Here is a 22,107-nt window from a genome sequence, read left to right as displayed (position 1 = left end):
TGAACATTGTTAACGCCATCGAAATTTAATTAAATCCGTACAGCGAGGATAATGAATTTCATACTGTAAGTTCACGGAAACCAGATTATCTGTATGCTGTTCACAATTATGAGATTCCTTTGATATTATTTTGAAGAACATACATGTTATTGAAAATATATGTATTGCTATTTTAAAAGAACTTCCGCACTAATTAACCTCTTCGGTTACACAAATATTCCGATCACATTGACATAAACAATGAACAAGGACGAGAATTCGTGGATCACACTTGTCCTACGCGGAGATTGGACCAGCACAACGACGCCGCGTAGCGCTCGGTAGGTTCACCTATACCTACCTAGACGAAATACTATGGTAATTAAAAAAGTAGTCCGTATTACACAAACAGTTGAAGTGGAAAAAATTAAACCTCTTAAACAAATAGCATGTTATTTTGATAATAACTATCATGAGAATGATTAATTATTAAATGATGTAACGGTTTACTCATGCGTATTTGTCGGGGTAACCCGACTAGTTTCGGACCCAACCGGAGTCCTTAATCATGAGCAGACGCGGCGGGATCGCGAGTGTTTCTTTTATCATTATTAGGAAAAACATTAGATGATATAACGACACAATCTCAGACTCTCAACAAAAACAAAAGCTCATATTTCCACATCTTACACGGCTAAGAAAAATCCAAGAAAAACTTCTAATCAATTACTGGCTTAGCAATAACCGAGGCAGCTATACATAAGGTTCTATAAATCATAAACACGTCACGTAGTGTTGGCCTGACGTGCTTTGATTGATTAATTGATTGAAGCTCCTTGTTAATGGTTCCCTAATGGTACAGATATGGTCACACATGAATAACCAAGAGTTTCTCAAACTGTGACAAATGAATTGACAAAAACTAGTGTTTATTTTTCTTAATGAAATTTAAAGGCATTTCGTTTTGATGAAAAAATGACTCAGACTTTTAATTTAAATGTGACTCAAAACTATCTTCTCATAAATTGAGCATATTCTTTTGACGTAAAACGATAGTAGAAAATTCTATGACATTTAACTAAAAAGTGCTAGAATTTAAGACACAGTGGCAGTTTACTTACTCAGGTAAAATTGACATGTCATGCGTTCCAATTTTATAATAATAAGAAAAGTTATTGATGATGTTCATATAAATTCATTTGAGAACCACTGCAATAAAGGATAAAGAGGCCAGTTAGGTATAGACAGAGCGTCATTGAAAGGCTTATTTTATGATCTTTTTAGGAAGAAGGTCACTTTAATGAATACAACCCATGTAAAATGTTAGTATTTTAGCTTTATTATCCATGTTCACTGTTTCACGTATCACAAAAAAATGTTCTTATGCTATTTTTATAAACTCAAACAGACATGCTTGAGTCATTCATAATAAAGATTTCACACGAAACATACACAGGTACTTTGTTTCTTGGAGTCGTACACTCAAACATACTTGTAGCCGCGAATATTGTAGATCCCCTGGCTTGTGTTTAAATGATTTTAAGCTTTTTATATCAACATAACTTAATGGATTATGATGAAATTTGCAAAACAGTCTGTTTAGTTATGATTTAAATATAATGATTAGCCTTGCCTTTTCGTATTCGTAACGTCTAGCCTAACTGGATGCAGCTTAATACCAGTGTTTTGCCTAACCTATAAACCTTTTTTTTATGTAATCTCCTCAACCCAGTTACCCGAGCAACACGATACTCCATAGTAAGACTGGTTATCAGACTTTCCATCTTCGATCAATGATTTATGAATAAAAACGGGAACCTACAATTTAACGACAATTTCTGACAAACATACTCGCCCATCTACGGGCCGACCGTATGAAGTATAGCTTAACCTGTGATCGATCAATTTGTGCAGTTGTAGCTTTGCCACGAACTTTGAATACAGGTATATTATTCGTAGATAGAACCTCATAGGAAGGGGTCATTTTAATCTCCTCTTGAAGAACACTGTTTCAATGTGTATAGCCTTATGATAACAGCATTACTGATGTTTTTATCATTTATAAAATCTGTTAACTGATTCTCAGAAAATTCAAGTACTCCATAAAATTAAATGGCCTCCTAATTCCACATTATGGCCCTTTACACAAACGCCAGGTTCCAACATACGCTCCGAGGAATTTATAAAGTAATTGCCTTGGCTTTATTATGATTTCTCCTTTGATCTGTACAAGGTAAAACCGAAAAACGCTTCAAAAAAGCTGTCTTATGTGATTGTAGAAGAGCAATAAACATGACAGCGAATTTACAACAAAAGTCAATGAGGTTTAGGACCAACGCAGACGACTGACTTTTTGCTGGCTAGTAGTTTGATACAGCAAAGGGACAATTATAAAAAGCATACCTACATATTATATAGGTTCGAATTAAGTATCTTCATTCTTTAAAAGTCGGTTAAAAAGAAGAAAAAACGGACAGTCCATTTTGGCCTAAGTCCATGATTGAGCCTTAACTGATCAAATTATTGGCCATCAAGAAGATTTCCGTCTGCCCACATTATTAAAAAACACATCGAATTATAATTATATCGAATCGATCAACTCAAGCCTATCGCTGTTCACGTGACAACTACGTGAGTATGTCATTTCCCAACATTTAAGTTATTTATTAAGATTTACGATTGTGGAATGGTTAATTGACTACGGACGGTCACAATCATGTGATTTGTACAGGACGCGCCGTTTTGATACGAATTACGAATTCGAAGTTCGATCCCCTTGTTCTGATTTCTGATGTTTCATGCATATGACTTGAATGTTTGTACCCCTGCGAGACAATGACTAAATTCCTTGCAAAAAATGATTTTTTATTTCGGTTTCTATTCATTAGCCAACATTTTCCAGGACTTAAGCAGGTTCTTGCTATACATAATATCTGTTTTAATTTATAGCATGGACTTTTACGAGTCGTTATTTAGATTTCGTTTCATAATGATTTATAAATAATTTATTACCATGTGTAGAAATGCAGGTACCATACTTCCCGGAAAATCTTGGGGACTAAATACCATGTTACAGTATATTAGACTAAATATTTTTCATTGTTCTGCATCTAATTTGGATTCTTCATGTCGGTTCTTCCATAGAGCGGGAGTTAATGGTAGACGCCCATCGCATTTTAGATTAAATGTCTCAACAATTCCTCTGCATGTTTGACCCATCTCTTGAATTCTCTTAATGATTAAAAAAAATGTGAATCTGATGTGAATGAATAACAAAATGTTTTAATGTATAGTAGTTGCATATTTTTTATACATAGCGGTATCTATATTATTGTTTGAACAAGTTTAAAAATCCGTACGCAAGGCCGCAATTAGATAACGCTTCGCTCTGTTTCAAGTCTAATTTATAAATAAGAATAATTACCAGAAAAAAAATAGAATTTCGCAACAGTTGCTAAACTGTTTAACAGTAATTAAAGTCATAAAATGTCTAAAGCATAATTTAATTATTTTAAAATAAGACATGGTGAATACCTGCGTATTTTCAATCGACTTCACAAAGAAGGAGGTTTTCAATTCGTCTGTAGTTTGTTTTTATTTATAGAAATATTTTTGCAGACATTCATTATAATGTAAAATGTTACTATAATATTTTATTTTGAAAAGAGAAACTTATGAAGTTTCTTACCGGTTTTTCTCCATAAGAATGACACTTTGGAACCGTGCAACTAGAGTCAGGCACTTTGAAACGTTTCAAAGTGCCTGAGAAACGGAATATTTGAAATAAAAACTTTTTGATTTTGATTTTTGATAGAACCTAAAAATAACCTTAGGACTTCGAAATGGGTGAACCAATTTGGTTGATTCTTTTTTATTTAACTTGAAGCAGCTGTTCTTGATCCTATAAAAAAATCAAGTTTGTATTATTTAAATTTGATGTTACTGAAATGTTTTTGTTTTTTAGGCAAATTTATTATCTAAATTTTATTTTTGAAAATATAAGCAATAGAGCTAGAGATGTTTTTCTGCATTTCGTTATTTAGTTGAGTAGGAAGAAAATTAAGGGTGCTGATTTGAAACTAATAGACAAAAATACAAGTATTTTTAAATTAAAGCACGCACCTCTAGAAAAGACCATCATAGCTCTTACAAAAAAGACAAATTGCTGTGCAATTGACTTGTGACGCACGAGTATCTAAACTATTGGATAAACGTTGAAGATTTTCTTGTCAGCTTTGTAAGTGCAATCAAATATGATCATAATTTAAATATTTCCTGTAAATATATTATCTGACCTGTGACAACGAGAGACGATTTAAAAGCAATCTTATTGCTTGCTTATGCTAAGATGTTGCCTGTGATTTCTGTGTTTCTAATAAGATTTCCATGATTTCCTTTTTTTTATCTAATTAACTTAGAAGATTTCCAATTTATTCATTTTTATGTTTTGCATCGCTTGAAAAAGGGATTAAATCTTGTTATAACTGTTTTTGTAACACCTTTTTACAATTAGTTTGCAAATAAACACTTTGACTTATTCGATGAGTGGGATAGGTCTGGTGAGCTCAATACATTCTTAATCAAACTCCTCTTATATGTGTCCTCTAAACACTCAAATACAATTGTACATAAAAGTCATAGCATTAAAATCTGCACAGATAGCCGAGTGGTTGAGGTCACCACAAACCCACTATGAGCGTCGTATCGCGGGTTTGATCCGCGCGTAGGACAAGCATTCTGGCGATCCACGAATGCTTGTTCTGAGTGTGGGTGTCAATGTGCATGTGATTTGAATGTTTGTGAAACTCCCCGCAACACAAGGGATTAAATTCTGCGGATGTTGTTTTTTTTAATGAAGCAATCTTCATTAAAATGTTAACACTAAATAATAGTTCTAGTCATGTAATTTAACTACACAAAGATATAGGAGCTATGACAAACAAAGATACTAAAATCATAAATTAAAACACACAAAATGTCGATGGACATATACAAACGTAAACACTCCTTATATATAGCGATTTATTCCACCGGCTCATCCATTATACTTGACTTAAAATGTAAGCACTACAGTACACTCGTATCATCTAAAGTTCACACGCGTGCCGAAGACAAGAAACGAAAAATCTTTAATAATACTAGTGAAGTTTTGTGCGTGTAAAATGTTAGGTTTGGATGCAGTTTCCTTGTCTACAGGTTTTATGAAGGAAAGTAAAACTTTGTTGAAAGTGAGATTGTGGTTTTATGCGTTCTCGTACATACATTTGGTGACTGTTGCGACTACATTGTTAACCATCGATTTTGGGGCGTACAATGATCCCGATATTCAAATGTATCAGAAGATCAGATTTAAATTGATCACTGCTTGGTTTAATGTGAGTTAGTGCTTTTTGTTTATTTTATTTCGATTTTTTTTTATTTTACGTAATCCATAGTGCAATTTATTTACGAATGAACGTATTTTTGATGTTTTTTATCTTCCTGATCTGTTTTTCCTTTATACTAATGTTTGACATTTCCTAGAACAGAAAAATAGTTTTTAAAGAGATATTTTTTGTTAATACAAATGCGAAAATCAATTTAAATAGAAAATCAAATCTCAGAAAAAAAATATCAGTTTTATAAACAAATTACCAGCTCTCCAACCCATTTAACACAAATTAAATCAACCTTAATTACTCCTTAATACTATTGCCCCTAATTATAATTATTAACACAGGATACACATATCCAACACATTTAGCTGGATTTGACGAGCAATTGATTACCTAGACCATTGAATACCTATTGATAATCGTGTTAGTACGCTAAGCGATATAGGCGCCTTCCCTTCTTCGAGGAATATTACTGCAGTATTGGAGTGATATAATGGAGGACGAGGATAACATGAGCAGCCAGAGTCGATCATGTGTTCTCGTGACTCTGGCTTAAGGAGTAGAAGGGGCCCGGGGTATTCTTAGTCAGTGTAATTCCCAACTATCCCCATGCCGTGACCTCGACTTGGGTTGCTAGTTACTGGTGATGGGCTCCTTTTTCAACACGTAGGCTCAAGGTCGGCCCATCGTGCGTCAGCGTGAGTTTGGGAGGCTGTCAGTCCAGCCATTCCAACTCCCTACGCAGTACGATAAAAATAATCGCGAATTGCAAGACAGAACAGAGCATAAATAATGGAAAAACTATGTCCAGCTGTGGGTTATACAAAACTGATGATGATAGAGCACTACGTCTTATTTCTAATTTGCAATAAACCTCTACTGAATTGTGATACCACCTTTGTGGACGAGCAAAGAGAGTAGAATGTCTAAAAACTATTGAAATCAAGGCTCTATTATAATTGTGACATCACTTGCAAAGAATTGGAGCATAGCAGAAATATTGTTTAGTCCAACCTTGACCGTGAAAGGCTTAAATACAGTCTTTGGTAACAATTCAGCTCCGTTATTACTTAAGGTTATTATAAGGTACGGGACTCTATAACTAAGTTAGGCAATCCGAATATTTGTCCCTTCGTCTATGACCAGGCTGTATGTCAGAAACCTTTATAACTAGATTGTTGAAATTTTAGATGAAGTATTTCTGCTGCCGATGTAACATCAAAAAAGAAATAGCTAAATTGAAGTTAAGTAATGGTTGGTGCAGTCTGAAATTTGATAAGTGACAATTTTCTTTTGAAAAAATATTTTTCATTTGTACGGAACCTTCTGCGTCGTGAGCCCGACTTACACTTGACTAGTTCAAGGATTCTTTGTACATATTTTTCCACACCTGATTTTTCTATGATATTCCGTCGAAATTGGTTGTGTTTCTCATATATTTCATTCTTACTTATTAAATAATAATAACATAAGATCTCTTTTGTAAGGAGTCGCTTTATAATGAAATAATAATTCAGATGCGTGATCGCTTCTTCATTATATTGTTCAAACAAAATGTTTTATTACACTAATGAATATAATTATTTCAAAACGAGGATTTGATAACGCGTACTTCTAAATGATTTAGCAACATTTTCGTTTAGGCATTGTGTTACAAATTAATGAATTTCGGATTGTTTTTATTTGTATTTTGGTTTATTTGTTTTTAACGCTGTCTTGGTTAACAGGATTTAGCAGAGAATTACTTGGCACAATGTTACTAACTTAATATGAGTAACTAGCTGTTGCCCGCGACTTCGTCCACGTGGTTAGAATTTTCCCACTTTTTTCCACATTTTCCATTGTATCTTCGCTCCTTTTAGTCGCAGCGTGATGTTATATAGCCTATAGCCTTCCGTGATAAATGGTCTATTCAACACAAAAAGAATTTTTCAAATCGAACCAGTAGTTCCTGAGATTAGCGCGTTCAAACAAACAAACAAACAATCAAACAAACGAACTCTTCAGCTTTATATATTAGTATAGATAGAAGTATAGTTAAGGATACTAAAACGAAACTGTGAATCAGGAATAAGTTATATAAACTTCTTTAGTTTACAATTTACTAATTCATAACTGTAACAATCATTTCTTGTCTTCGACCTTCTTTCTTGTAGTTAAAGCGGTGGCATTTCATATTGTGCGAAAATTGTAACTGCTATCACTAATCATCAGATACAGTCTGGTAACGGACAGATAGATGATCAGACCTCATTAACGGGATTTCATCATTACTCTTCTAAAATTATTTCAGTTGTAGTTTTGATTTGCATCTTTTCTGTTATTTTAACGTAGTTTTTAGTCGCGTCTCTTTTATAAACCAAAAAAGACATAAAATATTGTTTACCTTTTCTAAATACTTACGTAAACAAGTAGAGTTCAACCATGTCGCTATGGAAAACAGTCAGAGAGAGGGATAGTCGTTAGACTTTGGCACTTGACGATTATAAGATTATTTCAGCAGTGCACTAATAAAACCAGTTTTTAAGTCTACGTAACTAGCATCTTAGTACTTAGTTATGAACTGTGACCTGTTGCAGGATGTGTAGAAGTTATCAATTGAATAATAATATAAATAAATAAATATCAAACCGACCCATCAAAATATGTATTTTTCCTCGCTATTTTACAACACAACAGAATTGTTAACAATAGACATATTATTATATCGACATTTTGATATATCATGGCCCACAAAACAAAGGATCTATAACTCATTATATAACATTTAATCAAACTATAATTCCTAAATCATTAATATTCATAGACACACACACAATTGAAACGAAAAAATATTACGTGCATAAATCAATTCCGTTTTTGATATCAAAATACATTGGACGGAGCACTGAGCCATATTGAGTTCTATTGTGTGTTTATTATCTGTTTCACATGCTATAGAAGATTGATCCGGTGTATTATAAGGATTTGAGGATTAATATTTTTTGCATTCTTTCGCCTGATGTCTGGACAATAGAAAAAAAAAATAGTAGTTGTATAGGATTAGTGGCAGGGATATAAAGGGCAATTCAAATTGTTGAGTTTCAGTGTTACTGGCCTGTTAGTCTAATGGTAGGAGACCCTGACTGCTGTACTATCCTTGATTCGATTTCAAGCCATACCCAACACGTAACATATACCTCAAAGTTGATATTAAAACAGGAATTCCGCATCACTGGATAACGAATGCGCAATATAGGGTCAGCTGCCTACATCTATATAGGCGATAAAATTATCGATACCAACGAAAAAAAACAGATATATCACCAATAAACATCGTTCCATAAAAGGTAGGTATTTCGTTCCCAATTTATTGTAAAAGATAACCCAAACCGCAATCCCGATGGACCAAAAGCTATCACTTTTTTGTGTGCAAATTATTTTTATTTTCATAGTAATTGCAAACCAATATTGCTCTCTTAAAACCCGTGTTCCTGAATGATATTTTCGTTAAAATACACATAATTCATTAACATTTTAATAACAAGCAGTTATTTGGAGTGTTATTCATCAAAATATCCATAAACAACGATTGCTTACGAAACATAAAACAAAATGATTATCGTCAACCAGTCATTATTTACATTGTCATTGAACGTTTAACATTATTTGACAAACAATTGACGTGTTTTAGTTAAATCAATGTAATGTTTAAGTATTAGAACATTACTTGAACTTTAATAATTATTAAAAATAAACATACCCATGTGCTTAATAAATTATTGTTACATTTTTATTGATGACTAGCTGTTGCTCGCGACTTCGTCCGCGTGGTTAGAAGATATAAGTTATGATTTATATCTACTCTGTTTATTTTCACATTTTAAATTGTATCTTCGCTCCTATTAATCGCAGCGTGATGGTTCATAGCCTAAAACCTTCCTCGATGAATGATCTATTGAACACAAAAATAATTTTTCAATTTGAACCAGTCGTTCCTGAGATTAGCGCGTTCAAACAAACAAACTCTTCAGCTTTATATATTAGTATAGATTTGTAAAAGCATTAATAATACACCTTGGCTTCCGTTCCTAAAGGGAAAGACGATATGATAGCTAGACAGTTTAAATTTTTCACAGATATTAAAAAAACCAAACGGTTATGTAACGGTTTTTTTGGATCATAAAATTGTCACCCAGCCTATTTGTACGCAACCCTGTGTAGCAAGTCGGACCAGGATTCGACCGGTTTTTCCATAATCTGTGTATGGTATAAAAAATACTTCTGACAAAATGATTAGCAAACAACATAATTTCCAAAACTGGTTAATTATAAGAACATATACAGAACCATTAAACATGTAATCAAACTCGAATCGTGTTTCACAATTTCCAATTCACTCAATATAGCTTTCATCATCTTAATTAATTAAAACATTACGTTTGTTTCAGCTGTTTACTTTGGTATATTTCCCGATATGTTTCTACTGCGACTGGCGCGAACTGAGAGGGCAACATGAGAGGAATCACGTCAAACTTCTGAATCATGTTAGGTACTTGTGTTTCACAAGCATCCTTCTGCCGACCACCGCTGTAAGTTTGAACGTAGTAATTGCAACTAAGCGGTTATGTTTCACTATTAAATAACTTTGAAATTATTAGTGACATGGTAGTTTTGCTTAGTGATTGTCTGACTGAAATTGGGACAAGTTTTTAATTGTATTAAGTCTAATTCTGTGTCTGTCTCTATAGTTTTCAGAATACCAATTTTACCAATGCTATTCAAACTATAGAAGTTGCTCTACTGAGTCTGAGGTCGTAGGTTTGAACCGCGGCACGCACCATGACTATTTGAGGTTATGTGTGTATTACAAACTAATTATCTTTTCCTAACAACGGTTCACATCAGATGTTTACATCAGTCATAAAAAAAGATCTACCTAACCATTAAATGAACCATATTATTATAATAAAGAGAAATATAAGATGTGACCTTAACCAGATCCTAGTAGCCTAGTTATTCAAGTTTAACATATCAATTCTTTCAAAAAAGAAAACAAATAGACTTTCCAGTAGGTACTAGAATTTGAAAATACAAACCTTTTTCGATTCAGACAGCACTAGCATGTTTGTAGGTTTTTCTAGTTCTATTTTCTATAAAAATAGTTCGAGTTCCGCTCAGTTTTCAAAGCATCACAAACTGCATTCAAATATGCTGAAAGCGATGCTACCAAGAGCTGTTCTAATGGAAAACCTCGACGAATTTTAAATGATCAATGACCAAATTAAGGTCTAAAATAGTGTTTGTTTTTAATCAGGAATTCCTTTTTTTAAGTCAAAGTGTAAATACTTGTATTATACAAAAAGGTTATTGATGAATGTAATAATGTAAAATTTGAAATGGAATACTTATAGGTAGCCTATTTTAATACATCCATAAATTCAAATCTAGAAAATTTGGTACCTGAATGTATAAAGACAGTTACACTTTCTGGGTCTACCACCATGTCTTAAAGTAATATTATTATCTCTGTCAACGCGAAAGTCTCTCTTCCATACCTGAAATAATTTAAATTAAGTTTCCTCTTGATTTTTTCTTACACCGTAACATAAAATGACTTCTAAGAATAATAGAGTCAAGAACACAAAATTCTTGCCCTTTTTTTCTTCAAAGTTTAACAACACTTTAGGTGGTGTGCAGGAAATGCAAACTATTTATTTTCTCACTCGTCTGTTCTTTACATTCGGCATGACCTCCAAAATGTTGGCAAATATTGCGAATTCGCTAGAAGTGAAACAAAAAAGACTCACGGTGTGCATCCTTTGACGTTTATTGACAGGCCCATAGCTCCTTCTAAAATTTTCGTATTGGACCTTTTATTGCAATTTGTTCTGTTTTCTTCCCCAACTGGAAAAATAATAATTTTTCTGTTTTCTCAAATAAAACATCTTGGTAGTACTCCTGACCTAAAACTAATCTAAAAAAATGTATTAAGTTACCTTTTATCAACTTAGCCTACCGTTTACTGCTGCGTATACTCTTTTAAGTAGAGGTACAACTTCTAGACCTTCAACATCCATTCTGGGTCATCAACTCTTCAAATCATCTTATCATCCGTAATCGAAACTTATTACTTAGTCTAAACTCGTATATTTAAGTCATTTCTTCTTTCAGTTCGGTGATATTCTGTTCTGGCGAGTATGGAATACTCATCAAGAGCTGATAGCACCGCCCAGCATTCACAAAGTAGTGCCATTTTGGTCGCAGCACTGCATGCATACAGTTTCTTTGGTCATCATCCTGTTAGACCTAGTGATGGTACGAAGAGAGAGGCCGAAAAATAATATGATAAATGTTGGGATATTGACGACATTTTTGGTCGTTTATTCGATTGTGTAAGTAGAGCATAGAATAATAAACTATTGACCAATAGCTTGCTAAAGAGCTGCGTCCAAGACGCCTTGTAAACTTTTAATAGCAAGCATTTACCTCAAAATGTATTTCAAAATCTTTAACAGAAAGGAAACTGTAGTGCCTTTATATTTCCTTTGCCTCGTTTTATATTAAAAAAAAAACTTTATGAGCTTGTTAATTACTTCATAAAGTACATTTCCTCTTTTTATTTTCAGGTGCATCCTAAGTTTTCTACAAGGAGAAATAATATACCCTGGTTTAAAACTTTTTACGGGATTAAAATTTCCTGTATTGATAACGTATGTGTTTGTTGAGAACTTCTTCTATTATACGAGCCAATAGCTGGTCGTAGACATGGTATGGGGTCAAGGAAACTTGAAGAAAGTTGTCTAAGTGCAGTTACAAAAACTGTAAAAATGGTACAATTAGGTTTAAAGTTAGTTCTAAGGTACTTGTAAATTATGTAAATCTGTTACGGTGACATGAATTTTTATGCTGGATAAAACTAAAAAAAATACTATTAAATAGATAAGTGCCATTCCACCCATACATACCATTTTTAGATTTTGATTGACATTTATTGTTGCAATATTATTTTAAACTAGTGATGCATTTTTTTTCAATTTTCAATGCAAATAAAGTTAATTTCTAATGATATTTAATCTTTATTCAATTAAGTTAATTAAGCGTGCTTATTAAAAATAAATGTATTTATTGAATAAACTTTTTTTTTAATCCTTAGGAGCTTCTCGTTGTCTTCTGCATAAGTTAATAGATCACAGGTTCAGCATCGCTTCATGCGGTCTGTCCGTGGATTGATTACCATCTGTGTCATAATTAGTTTAGGAAGACACGTTTAATTGTGGGTCCCGGCTATTATTTGTACATCTTTGACAGTCGTTACGTGTAATCAGAAGCTAGAAAGTCTGACAATCATTCTTACTAAGGGATATCGTGGTACCTAGATAACTGGGCTGCTGGTGGCCGGATGAGCAGTCGCTCCTTGTAAAACACAGGTAATAAACTGTATACGCTTGAATCGAAACAATATTTCCTTCGAAAAGTGGTGAACATGTTAAGACTATTACAGTTTAGAAGAGAAATACTGCTCTACATTGTGTAGTCCACTGTCAGGCTTAAACTAATTTCAAGAGCCTAATAGTCCATTGACACAACAAAACACATCATAATTTAATATTCATAATTGCTATACGAAAAGTGTTTTATAAAAAAAGAAAACATTCAAAAACAAGAAACGGTCAACTGTAAATTAAAATTCTTAACAATATGTTCCTTTTCCATGAAACCATTAAAAAAGAACTATAAAGGAGATGTAGCCATAACGTAGAGATCAGCGTATTGTTAAAACAAACATAGAATGCAATATCAAAGGCAACTCGTTCCATTCAATGATTCTTCGTATCTAAAATTCGTAGATAGACTGAACGAACAAGCTCTCCCATCAGATTGACGATTCATTTGCAGTGAGGTGGAAAAAGGTCAGTCAACCACATAATTAATTACAGGTTTCAGTTATAATTTACAATTTTTTACTTAATAGTTAATACCTGCTTACGCAGGCGTGTTTATAGGGATCGCCTGACTCATATTGGACCGCCTCGCGAAAGTTATTATGATTTAAAAGATTCCGGTTATTTATTAAACACCAATCATTAAGGCAAGCGTTTATATTATATAGTATGTCAAGTTTTGGTAAGAAGGCAGAAGTTTTATTTTTATCTTTAGACTAATTTTCTTAAAGGAAGGATCACGTGTGGAAGGATGCTCCGATCGGCGGGAGCCGCTGTATGACTTCAGGCCGCCGTAGGCGATGGTTGTGGATGCCGAAGACCCCATAGAAAGAAAGAAAGAAGAAGAAAGAAAAGTCTGTCATTTGGCTCCGCTTAACCCAATTCAAAAATTTCATTGGAAATAGAGAAGTAAAATAAGATGATGACTAATGTTTCTTCAGGGAATCCCATATATTCAATGTAATATTGGTTATTTATCTTGAGAGACTATCCACTTAAGCAAAGTAGGTACACAATGGCAAGTTTGCATTACCGACCGTGCTTTAAAACGATATGAACAAGAAACTTAATGTTTATTTAATAACATGATTTGAAGGAATTGCTAACGACAGTTTGATTCTTAATTTGATGAGGTTATGAACGTAGATGATGATTTTAAACTTTAATAGTTGGTAAATGAGGAATTTGAAGACAAAGTGCATTATGTTATTTACAAAAAACCTCTCTATCCAATACTTGTCAATCTTGATAATAAACTCTGGAATTTCCGATACTTAAATATGGAGATGATGAAATAATATTTTTTGACTTATTCAAACGAAATTAGGTAAATACGAGTTTTTTTTTTATAACAATAATTAAAATGACACTTATCTAGAGCGTAAGGGCCTTGGTTGAATAGCATTAGTAAAAGAAGTTTTATGAAACTCAGTTTTTAGAAGCAGGTGACTTACGACTAGGCAGCTTTATTTAAATACTTTTCACATATATCTATAATTATAAGTGACTTTTTTCTTTAAATTAAAATTGCTTGTACTATCAATGAATTAATTGAATGTTACAATTCAATGAATAGTAAAAAGAGTTTTACTAAAATGCATACGGACATCAGTAAAAATCATGCACAACCAGTGAACAGTTTTCGTCCCACTAGACCACCCGCTATTACATTCAAATCAAACTAGTTATATTTATAAATATCTAGCTACTTTTGAATTTTGACTGTTCAGAGATACCTACCAATTATTTTAGGCTAAATATTTAGCATATTTCATTATTTAGTTAATGATGAGATTAATGAGTTCCATGTAATTAAATTTCGTGCCTAATTGTAGGAAGGATCGATTCTATCGCTCAATTAGCTCATTTACTATTATTAAGAATACGAGGAAATGTACTGCTACTATTACTTTCCTACAAGAAATAATGGTTTCGTTATGATGGTAGTATAAATTATCTATACTTAATATTATAAAGTTGAAGAGTTTGTTTGTTTGAACGCGGTAATCTCAGGAACGACTAGTTCAAATTGAAAAAAAAATTTTGTGTTGTTTAGACCATTCATCGAGGAAGGTTTTAGGCTATATAGCATCACGCTGGGACAAATCGGAGTGAAGATACAATGGAATGGAAATGTAATGGAATGCAATGAAAAATGTGGAAAAAAACAGGAAAAATTATTTATCTTCGAGGGCTTTCGTTCAAAAATTCCTAACTTATATCTTCTAACTACGCGGACGAAAACGCGGGCAACAGCTAGTATATAATAAACAAGGAACCCGTCTCTTTCCGTAAAGTGGATGAAACTTGCCTACTCGTAAGGTAAAGTTGCAAATACAATTTAGATTTTTACTTGAAAAAAATATAATCTGCTTCTTAAACTTTAATAATAGAGTATTCAATGAAAACCATACGGATTTCGTGTTATTATACATAACATTTGAATTTTGGTGATACCGACAAGCAACTATAAACAACATTCATATGAAAGCAAAGATGTCTAATAGAGTTATATACATCTTAACCCTTCGAAGTACACTCACGAGTACCATAATCTCTGTAAGTCACTCAATTGTGGAAAAGAGACGCCAAGACATTTTGTATTGCGCTGTCTCATTTTTACAACAGACATAATATCACTTTAGGTAGTAGGTTCCGTTATGTCGTAGTAACTTATGTCAATACTACGGAATGAGGGAGTTATCACATGCGCAAAGTTTGGTCGTCAACGAACTTATTAACCTGTAAGTTGACTTTCAAACAACTTGTAAGGAACCATTAACAATTAATACTAGTTAGGTATTTCGTATTTGTCTTGGTTTCTGAGAATTTCAAGTCAATATGAAAGTCTATTTATCAATTGTAGCAAAAGAGCATGTTTTGCTTTGGTCTAATGCTTTTCGATTTCTGTTTTTATTTATGATTATCAACTTAAATTGGATTATTATTGTAACCAGCTGTTCTAGCTAACGTTGTTTTGTCATACTATTTGTAAGTTTTACCGAATAAATAAAAAATAGAGGTATGAAAAATAGACGTTGTCCTATTCTCAAACCTGTCCAATATGCACACAAAATTTCATGAGAATCAGTCGAGCTGTTTCGGAAGAGTTCAATTTCGTACACCGTCGGACGAGAATTATATACAGAAGATACTACTAAACTGAATACTCTTTGCTAAAACAGAAACGCCAGGCGTTAAAGTGATTCAAAAGTATAACGTTATTTTTCCCCATGCTATGCACAATCAAAATAAGAAAATGAAACATTAAATAGACCAGTAAAGATTTATAGGCGGCATAAATAACAAACATGAGGAAACAAACACCAAAAATACAGCTAAAATGACTCACTAGCAACATCCAAAGCCACAATCAGAAAAACAAAGAGTCATCATTTAAAAAGTCGCTTCGTTAAATTATCACTTCGCTTTCAATTTATCCTTTCTGTTTTGAATGGCTACCGGAAAACTCTACCACGATGTTTTCAAGTAATATAATTGAAACTGTGGAAAGGAGACGGCGTTCTATACCGTGTAGTGCGCTGTCACGCTCCCACACCTGCAATGATAGGACTGGAAGAGCTGCCAGTACCCTGGTAGGCCCCAGATTCATCTGATGAAAAGATGAAGTATCCATTTGGTTCTTTGAAAGCATACTCTACACTTCACTGTTTCACGTCAATATGAATCTGAATGCTTTTGAATGTGCGAACACTTGTATAGTGCGAAAATTTCCGACAGTATTTCTGGTAACATGAAAAGCTGTAGTTTTCAATGTTTTTGTTATTTTTAAACAATATGCCGAAAATATGTTGTTTGTTGTACAGTATTTATTGGCATGTACTTGACGAGTAGGTACTATAAACAATTTGATAATCGCTTATCTAGTTTTAAGGTATTATAATACACAGCATATTCATAAAAAAAATCATTAAGATTTAGTTATTTTCCAAATTAAAAAATATTAATACAATCCTAATTCAAACCAGATCAAATTAAAGTTTAAATAAAAACTAAGAAACGTTTCTATAATAAATGATAAACATTGAAGGGAGGGAAATAATTTTCAAAATAATTCAAAAGTGAAGACGAAAATGCCTTGTTCTCTCCAGAAACGTTGGATTGCTGGCTATGAAAGTAACAGAACATAGGAGACTAAACATTTGTGCACTAAAATATGTCCCGCTCAGCTAGCTGGCGTCTTGTGACACTCGCCGCCGTGAACGAAAATCAGTCAGAACCCCGTATATAAGAAAGAATATTCAGCATATTTCAAGCAGCTGAATTAACGTGTACAATCAGCTAATGTTTCCATACATAAATAGACATAAAAACATCTTCATATGTAACCTTAAAGTTTTTGCTAGTTGCGATGGCCGTAGGATGTTATTCCTCCAGACGAATACCGTTTGTTCCAAGGTCACAAAATCTAGACAAGTCAATAATATACGTCGCCACCTCGTCTAGCCTTGAAGCCATCAAATTATAATTCGAAGAAGTTAATGTAGTTATTACTAAAAATAAAGAAACATCAGTATTCAAATAAATTGATGAAATGTAATAACATGATTAAAGAGCAGTACTTAAGCTTTGCATTTTTCTTACAGTTTTCTGAGTACGCGACGGCGGTTACAATTCTTTTTGATTCGTTGATTTTCATATTCGCAAGCTAAAATAGTTTTTTTTAAGAATCCTTTTATGTTTTTTTATTGAACCTGCAACAAATCCTTCCACAATAAATTCTTGATACTGAGCCACTTGGAATCACTGCTTAAACATTACATAAATAAAGTAAAACTATGTATTTGTAACTAATCCGAAGTAAAAAAGAAGAATTTAATCAATCTGCTAAACATTTTGCTAAGTATATGCAAGTCACATCCTACTATTATTAACGCGAAAGTTTGTATGTATGGATTGATGTATTTTCGTCCCCCTGCCAATTTGTTTTGCATTACCATGTGTTCCAACAGGTGATATAGTTCTCCGAATTATCTAAGGAACTGGTCCACATAACATGTCTCATTTTAAATAGCCTAGTTATTTTTACATACATACTTGCAATAATTTTGCCCCCCCATCACATTGTACATTAAAGTTTTCAAGAAGGCCTCGTTGGACCTGTGTCCCCGTTCACGCCTTTAAAAAGGACCGGGTCTCTTCTCTTGAAGTTAACCCGTGAATGAAAAGAAATACAAATAATAATAATGCCAATAATACCTGCCAATTTATTTGCATCACCATGTGTAAAAAGGCAGGTGCCATAGTTCTCCGAATAATTTTAAGGAACTGGTCCATTTAACATGTCTCATTTATATAATAGCTTAATTATTCAGTTTTACATACATATTGCAATAGTTTTGTATCTACTTTGGATTCTTCATGTCCGTTCTCCCATTGAGCGGAGGTGAACGATCCCTAGTAGATGCCCCATCACATTGTATAATAAAGTTCTCAAGAAGGCCTCTGCGCGTTGGACCTGTGTCCCCGTTCACGCCTTTAAAAAGGACCGGGTCTCTTTTTATGAAGTTAGCCCGTGAATGAAAAGAGATAATAATAATAATATAAAGCTTCAGTAATTCCATCAGAATGGAATTTGGTGTTGACAAATGTGCAGTCATGCATGTAAAACGAGGTGGGATTGTAGAATCCCAGGGCATACAGCTCTCGGATTCTATAAACCTTAGGTCCCTCTCCTCAACGGAAACCTACAAATACTTGGGTATGTCAGAGGCGTTAGGCATTAATGTCGCTGACATGAAACAATCGTTACAGACACGTTTCTTTGGCCGCCTGAATAAGGTACTAAAAAGTTCCTTATCGGGCGGTAACAAGGTGCGTGCCTTTAATGGTTGGGTCATGCCAGTGATAATGTACTCCTTTGGCATACTCAAGTGGACACAGACCGAACTGGACGCCTTGGATAGAAGAGTCCGCACACTGCTCACCGCAAATCGAATGCACCACCCGCGATCATCGGTAATGAGGTTATATATCCCGCGAAAGTGTGGGGGTCGTGGCTTCCTAAATGCCAAGACCCTCCATAATCGCGAGGTATGTAGCCTCAGGGAGTATTTCCTCCGAGTGGACGTGGGGATGCACCGAGATGTGGTGGCAGTGGATAAGGGCTTCACTCCGCTCTCTCTAGGTAAAGAGAACTGGCACAAACCTATCGTACTAAGCGTCAAAGACCGCAAAGATGTATGGCAAAGCAAGGAGCTACACGGACGCTATTATCGGACCCTTCACGGGGCCGATGTAGATTTCTTAGCGTCCGTGGCCTGGCTACGCTTCGGAGATCTCTTTGGAGAAACCGAAGGGTTTGTATGTGCAATTATGGATGAAGTTATCATGACGAATAACTACCGAAAATATATAATTAAGGATGGTACAGTTGACATCTGTCGGGCATGTCACTGTCCCGGTGAATCCTTGAGACATATAGTTTCGGGATGTTCTCGTCTTGCTAACGGTGAATACTTGCACAGACATAACCAAGTGGCCAGGATTATCCATCAGCAGCTTGCTCTGAAATACAAACTTGTGGAATCTGAGGTGCCGTACTATAAGTATGTGCCCGACCCAGTTCTCGAAAGTGGTCATATCACACTGTACTGGGATCGATCTATCATCACTGACAGGACTATTGTTGCCAATAAGCCTGATATAGTGGTGATCGATCGATCAGAGCGTCGGACAATGATTGTTGATATCACTATCCCCCATGACGAGAACCTCGTGAAAGCAGAAAAAGAAAAACAATTGAAATATTTGGATTTAGCTCACGAGGTTGTCGACTTGTGGGAGGTGGACTCGGCAATCATTGTCCCGATAGTCGTAAGTGCCAATGGCTTAATAGCCAAGAGCCTCGATCAACATCTTCGGAGGCTCTCGTTGGGCGTCTGGGTCAAGGGTTTGATTCAGAAAGCGGTACTTCTGGACACGGCGCGCATCGTGAGGAGGTTCCTCTCTCTGGAGCCCTGACCACCGGCAGCTTGGGCCCTGTACCCGTTGCCGGTTGGACACTATTTTTTATATTTTTAAATGTATGTTGTTTTTTATATATATTTAAAAATGTAATTTATATGTATTTTAATGAAATAAAGGAAATAATAATAACTTTTTACATCTGTCGGGCATGCCACTGTCCCGGTGAATCCTTGAGACATATAGTTTCGGGATGTTCTCGTCTTGCTAACGGTGAATACTTGCACAGACATAACCAAGTGGCCAGGATTATCCATCAGCAGCTTGCTCTGAAATACAAACTTGTGGAATCTGAGGTGCCGTTCTATAAGTATGTGCCCGACCGAGCTCTCGAAAGTGGTCATATCACACTGTACTGGAATCGATCGATCAGAGCGTCGGACAATGACTGTTGATATCACCATCCCCCATGACGAGAACCTCGTGAAAGCAGAAAAAGAAAACAATTGAAATATTTGGATTTAGCTCACGAGGTTGTCGACTTGTGGGAGGTGGACTCGGCAATCATTGTCCCGATAGTCGTAAGTCCCAATGGCTTAATAGCCAAGAGCCTCGATCAACACTTCGGAGGCTCTCGTTGGGCGTCTGGGTCAAGGGTTTGATTCAGAGAGCGGTACTTCTGGACACGGCGCGCATCGTGAGGAGGTTCCTCTCTCTGGAGCCCTGACCACCGGCAGCTTGGGCCCTGTTCCCGTTGCCGGTTGGACACTATTATTATATTTTTAAATATATGTTGTTTTTTTTTATATACCTATATTTAAAAATGTAATTTATATGTTATTTAATTTAAATAAAGGAAATAATAATAACTTTTATTTAATAAATAATAATTTTAGATTTGAAACGGGTGGGCCCGCGGGCAACAACTAGTTTTTATATAAAATGGCTACGTTTACAATAAATAAAGCGGTGTCGTGTCAGTTATTTGCGCGGCTCTCTCGCGTGCCTGCTTGGCAACCCTGTCACGTGCGTCCACATAAATTTTGTCAATCCCACTGCAGTAGCATAACAACTTTTCAATTAAACTATGAAACAACAAAATATTTTCTATTTTTTCTGATGAAAATATGATGCGTAACTAGAAAATTGTAATTTTTGTAGAAGAAATGCTTGAGTCTATATTCGTTAAAGTATTTTGTTGAAATCAAGTAATTAGATCCCACCTTTTTTCTCAGTTATTCTACGGTACCCCTAATGTACCTCAACAGAGAAACAAAACTGACTTACACTTATATTCGTCTAAAGATTATCTTAATTAAAGTAAAAAAATAAAGGCTTTTACCATGCATCAAGATTACACGATTTTAAAATGAACTTAAATTTAGTGCAGAATTAATAAAAACTTCTAGACTACTTTTACCACAATGAGTATAAAACTTATCCTTTTAGTTGAATCCAAAGCCAAGAAGAAAACTAAAACTTCTTTTGTCTAAGGTCTCCGCTTCCAGATTTTCCTGAATTCAAACTTGTTCTCAAAAAGATTCAACTTGAAATCAACACATAATTTTGTGAAAATATTAATTTACTTGTAAATAAATTCATTTCGGAAAAACATCAAAAAATATAAATACAATATAGATTTAATATTTAAAAACAAAGAAAATGACTACTTTAGTACTAAGAGGATCGTTATTTATTGGTCATGCACCTTTTCTCAATTTAAGTAACGGGAATCTAATCTTTAACGTATGGAATAATTACACTGACCTTTCTTCAGATTAACAAACGCTCTCAAATTCAGAAAGTGTCAGTGAATTCAGTCTTATATTAAAAAAAAAATATTCTCATTTAAAGTTCCTAACATACACACATAGTTTTGAAAACCGAAACAAATCAAGTCTTAAAAGTTTATTTGACCGGAGATTTATGTAAATATCTTGAATCGAAATATTTGTTCTACACAACCGATATATTCCTAAATAAAGGCTCACAAAATACGAGCTTTACAAAAATATACATTACCGTTGGAGTGAGCCAACTTCCTTTTGCCTGAAGTTAGTTCTCGGAACAAAGAGAAACTACCACCTACACTTTTCTATCAAGTGTCTGTCTACGGACTTTGTAGCTCTGTTGCTTTAACTCTCGGGATCGCGACAAGTGGGACGCGTCTGTGTGAGCTTGAGTCTGTGAATGAGAAACCTGGTCCGAAATCGCGCCTTTGTTTTATGTAGGATACGAATAATAAATGGGAACTTTGATAATGTACTTGATTTGGGTTATAGTCAATACTTTTATACTGTAACTTTAACATAAGTCAGAAAGTAATATCTTTGTCCGTCTCTGTGATTTTTATGGTTATGGTTAAAATCCTGAACCGATTTTGATGAAACGTAAATAATTTA

At 34.4% G+C, this 22,107-nt stretch overlaps 1 protein-coding gene across 1 annotated transcript; it reads left to right on the top strand.

The window, feature by feature from the left end:
- The first annotated feature begins 4,745 nt into the window (after positions 1-4,745).
- LOC113497736 (androgen-dependent TFPI-regulating protein-like) lies at positions 4,746-12,315 on the top strand. The gene is made up of 4 exons (XM_026877431.1): positions 4,746-5,354; positions 9,785-9,925; positions 11,508-11,728; positions 11,963-12,315. Exons 1-4 carry the CDS (start codon positions 5,142-5,144, stop codon positions 12,087-12,089), a joined length of 702 nt encoding a protein of 233 aa, XP_026733232.1. The 5' UTR covers positions 4,746-5,141; the 3' UTR covers positions 12,090-12,315.
- The last annotated feature ends 9,792 nt before the right edge of the window (positions 12,316-22,107 follow it).

This window comes from Trichoplusia ni, chromosome 9 (genome assembly GCF_003590095.1).
Source record: "Trichoplusia ni isolate ovarian cell line Hi5 chromosome 9, tn1, whole genome shotgun sequence".
NCBI lineage: Eukaryota > Metazoa > Arthropoda > Insecta > Lepidoptera > Noctuidae > Trichoplusia > Trichoplusia ni.
Note: the sequence above shows the minus strand (reverse complement) of the source record. Positions and strands in the feature narration are given on the sequence as shown.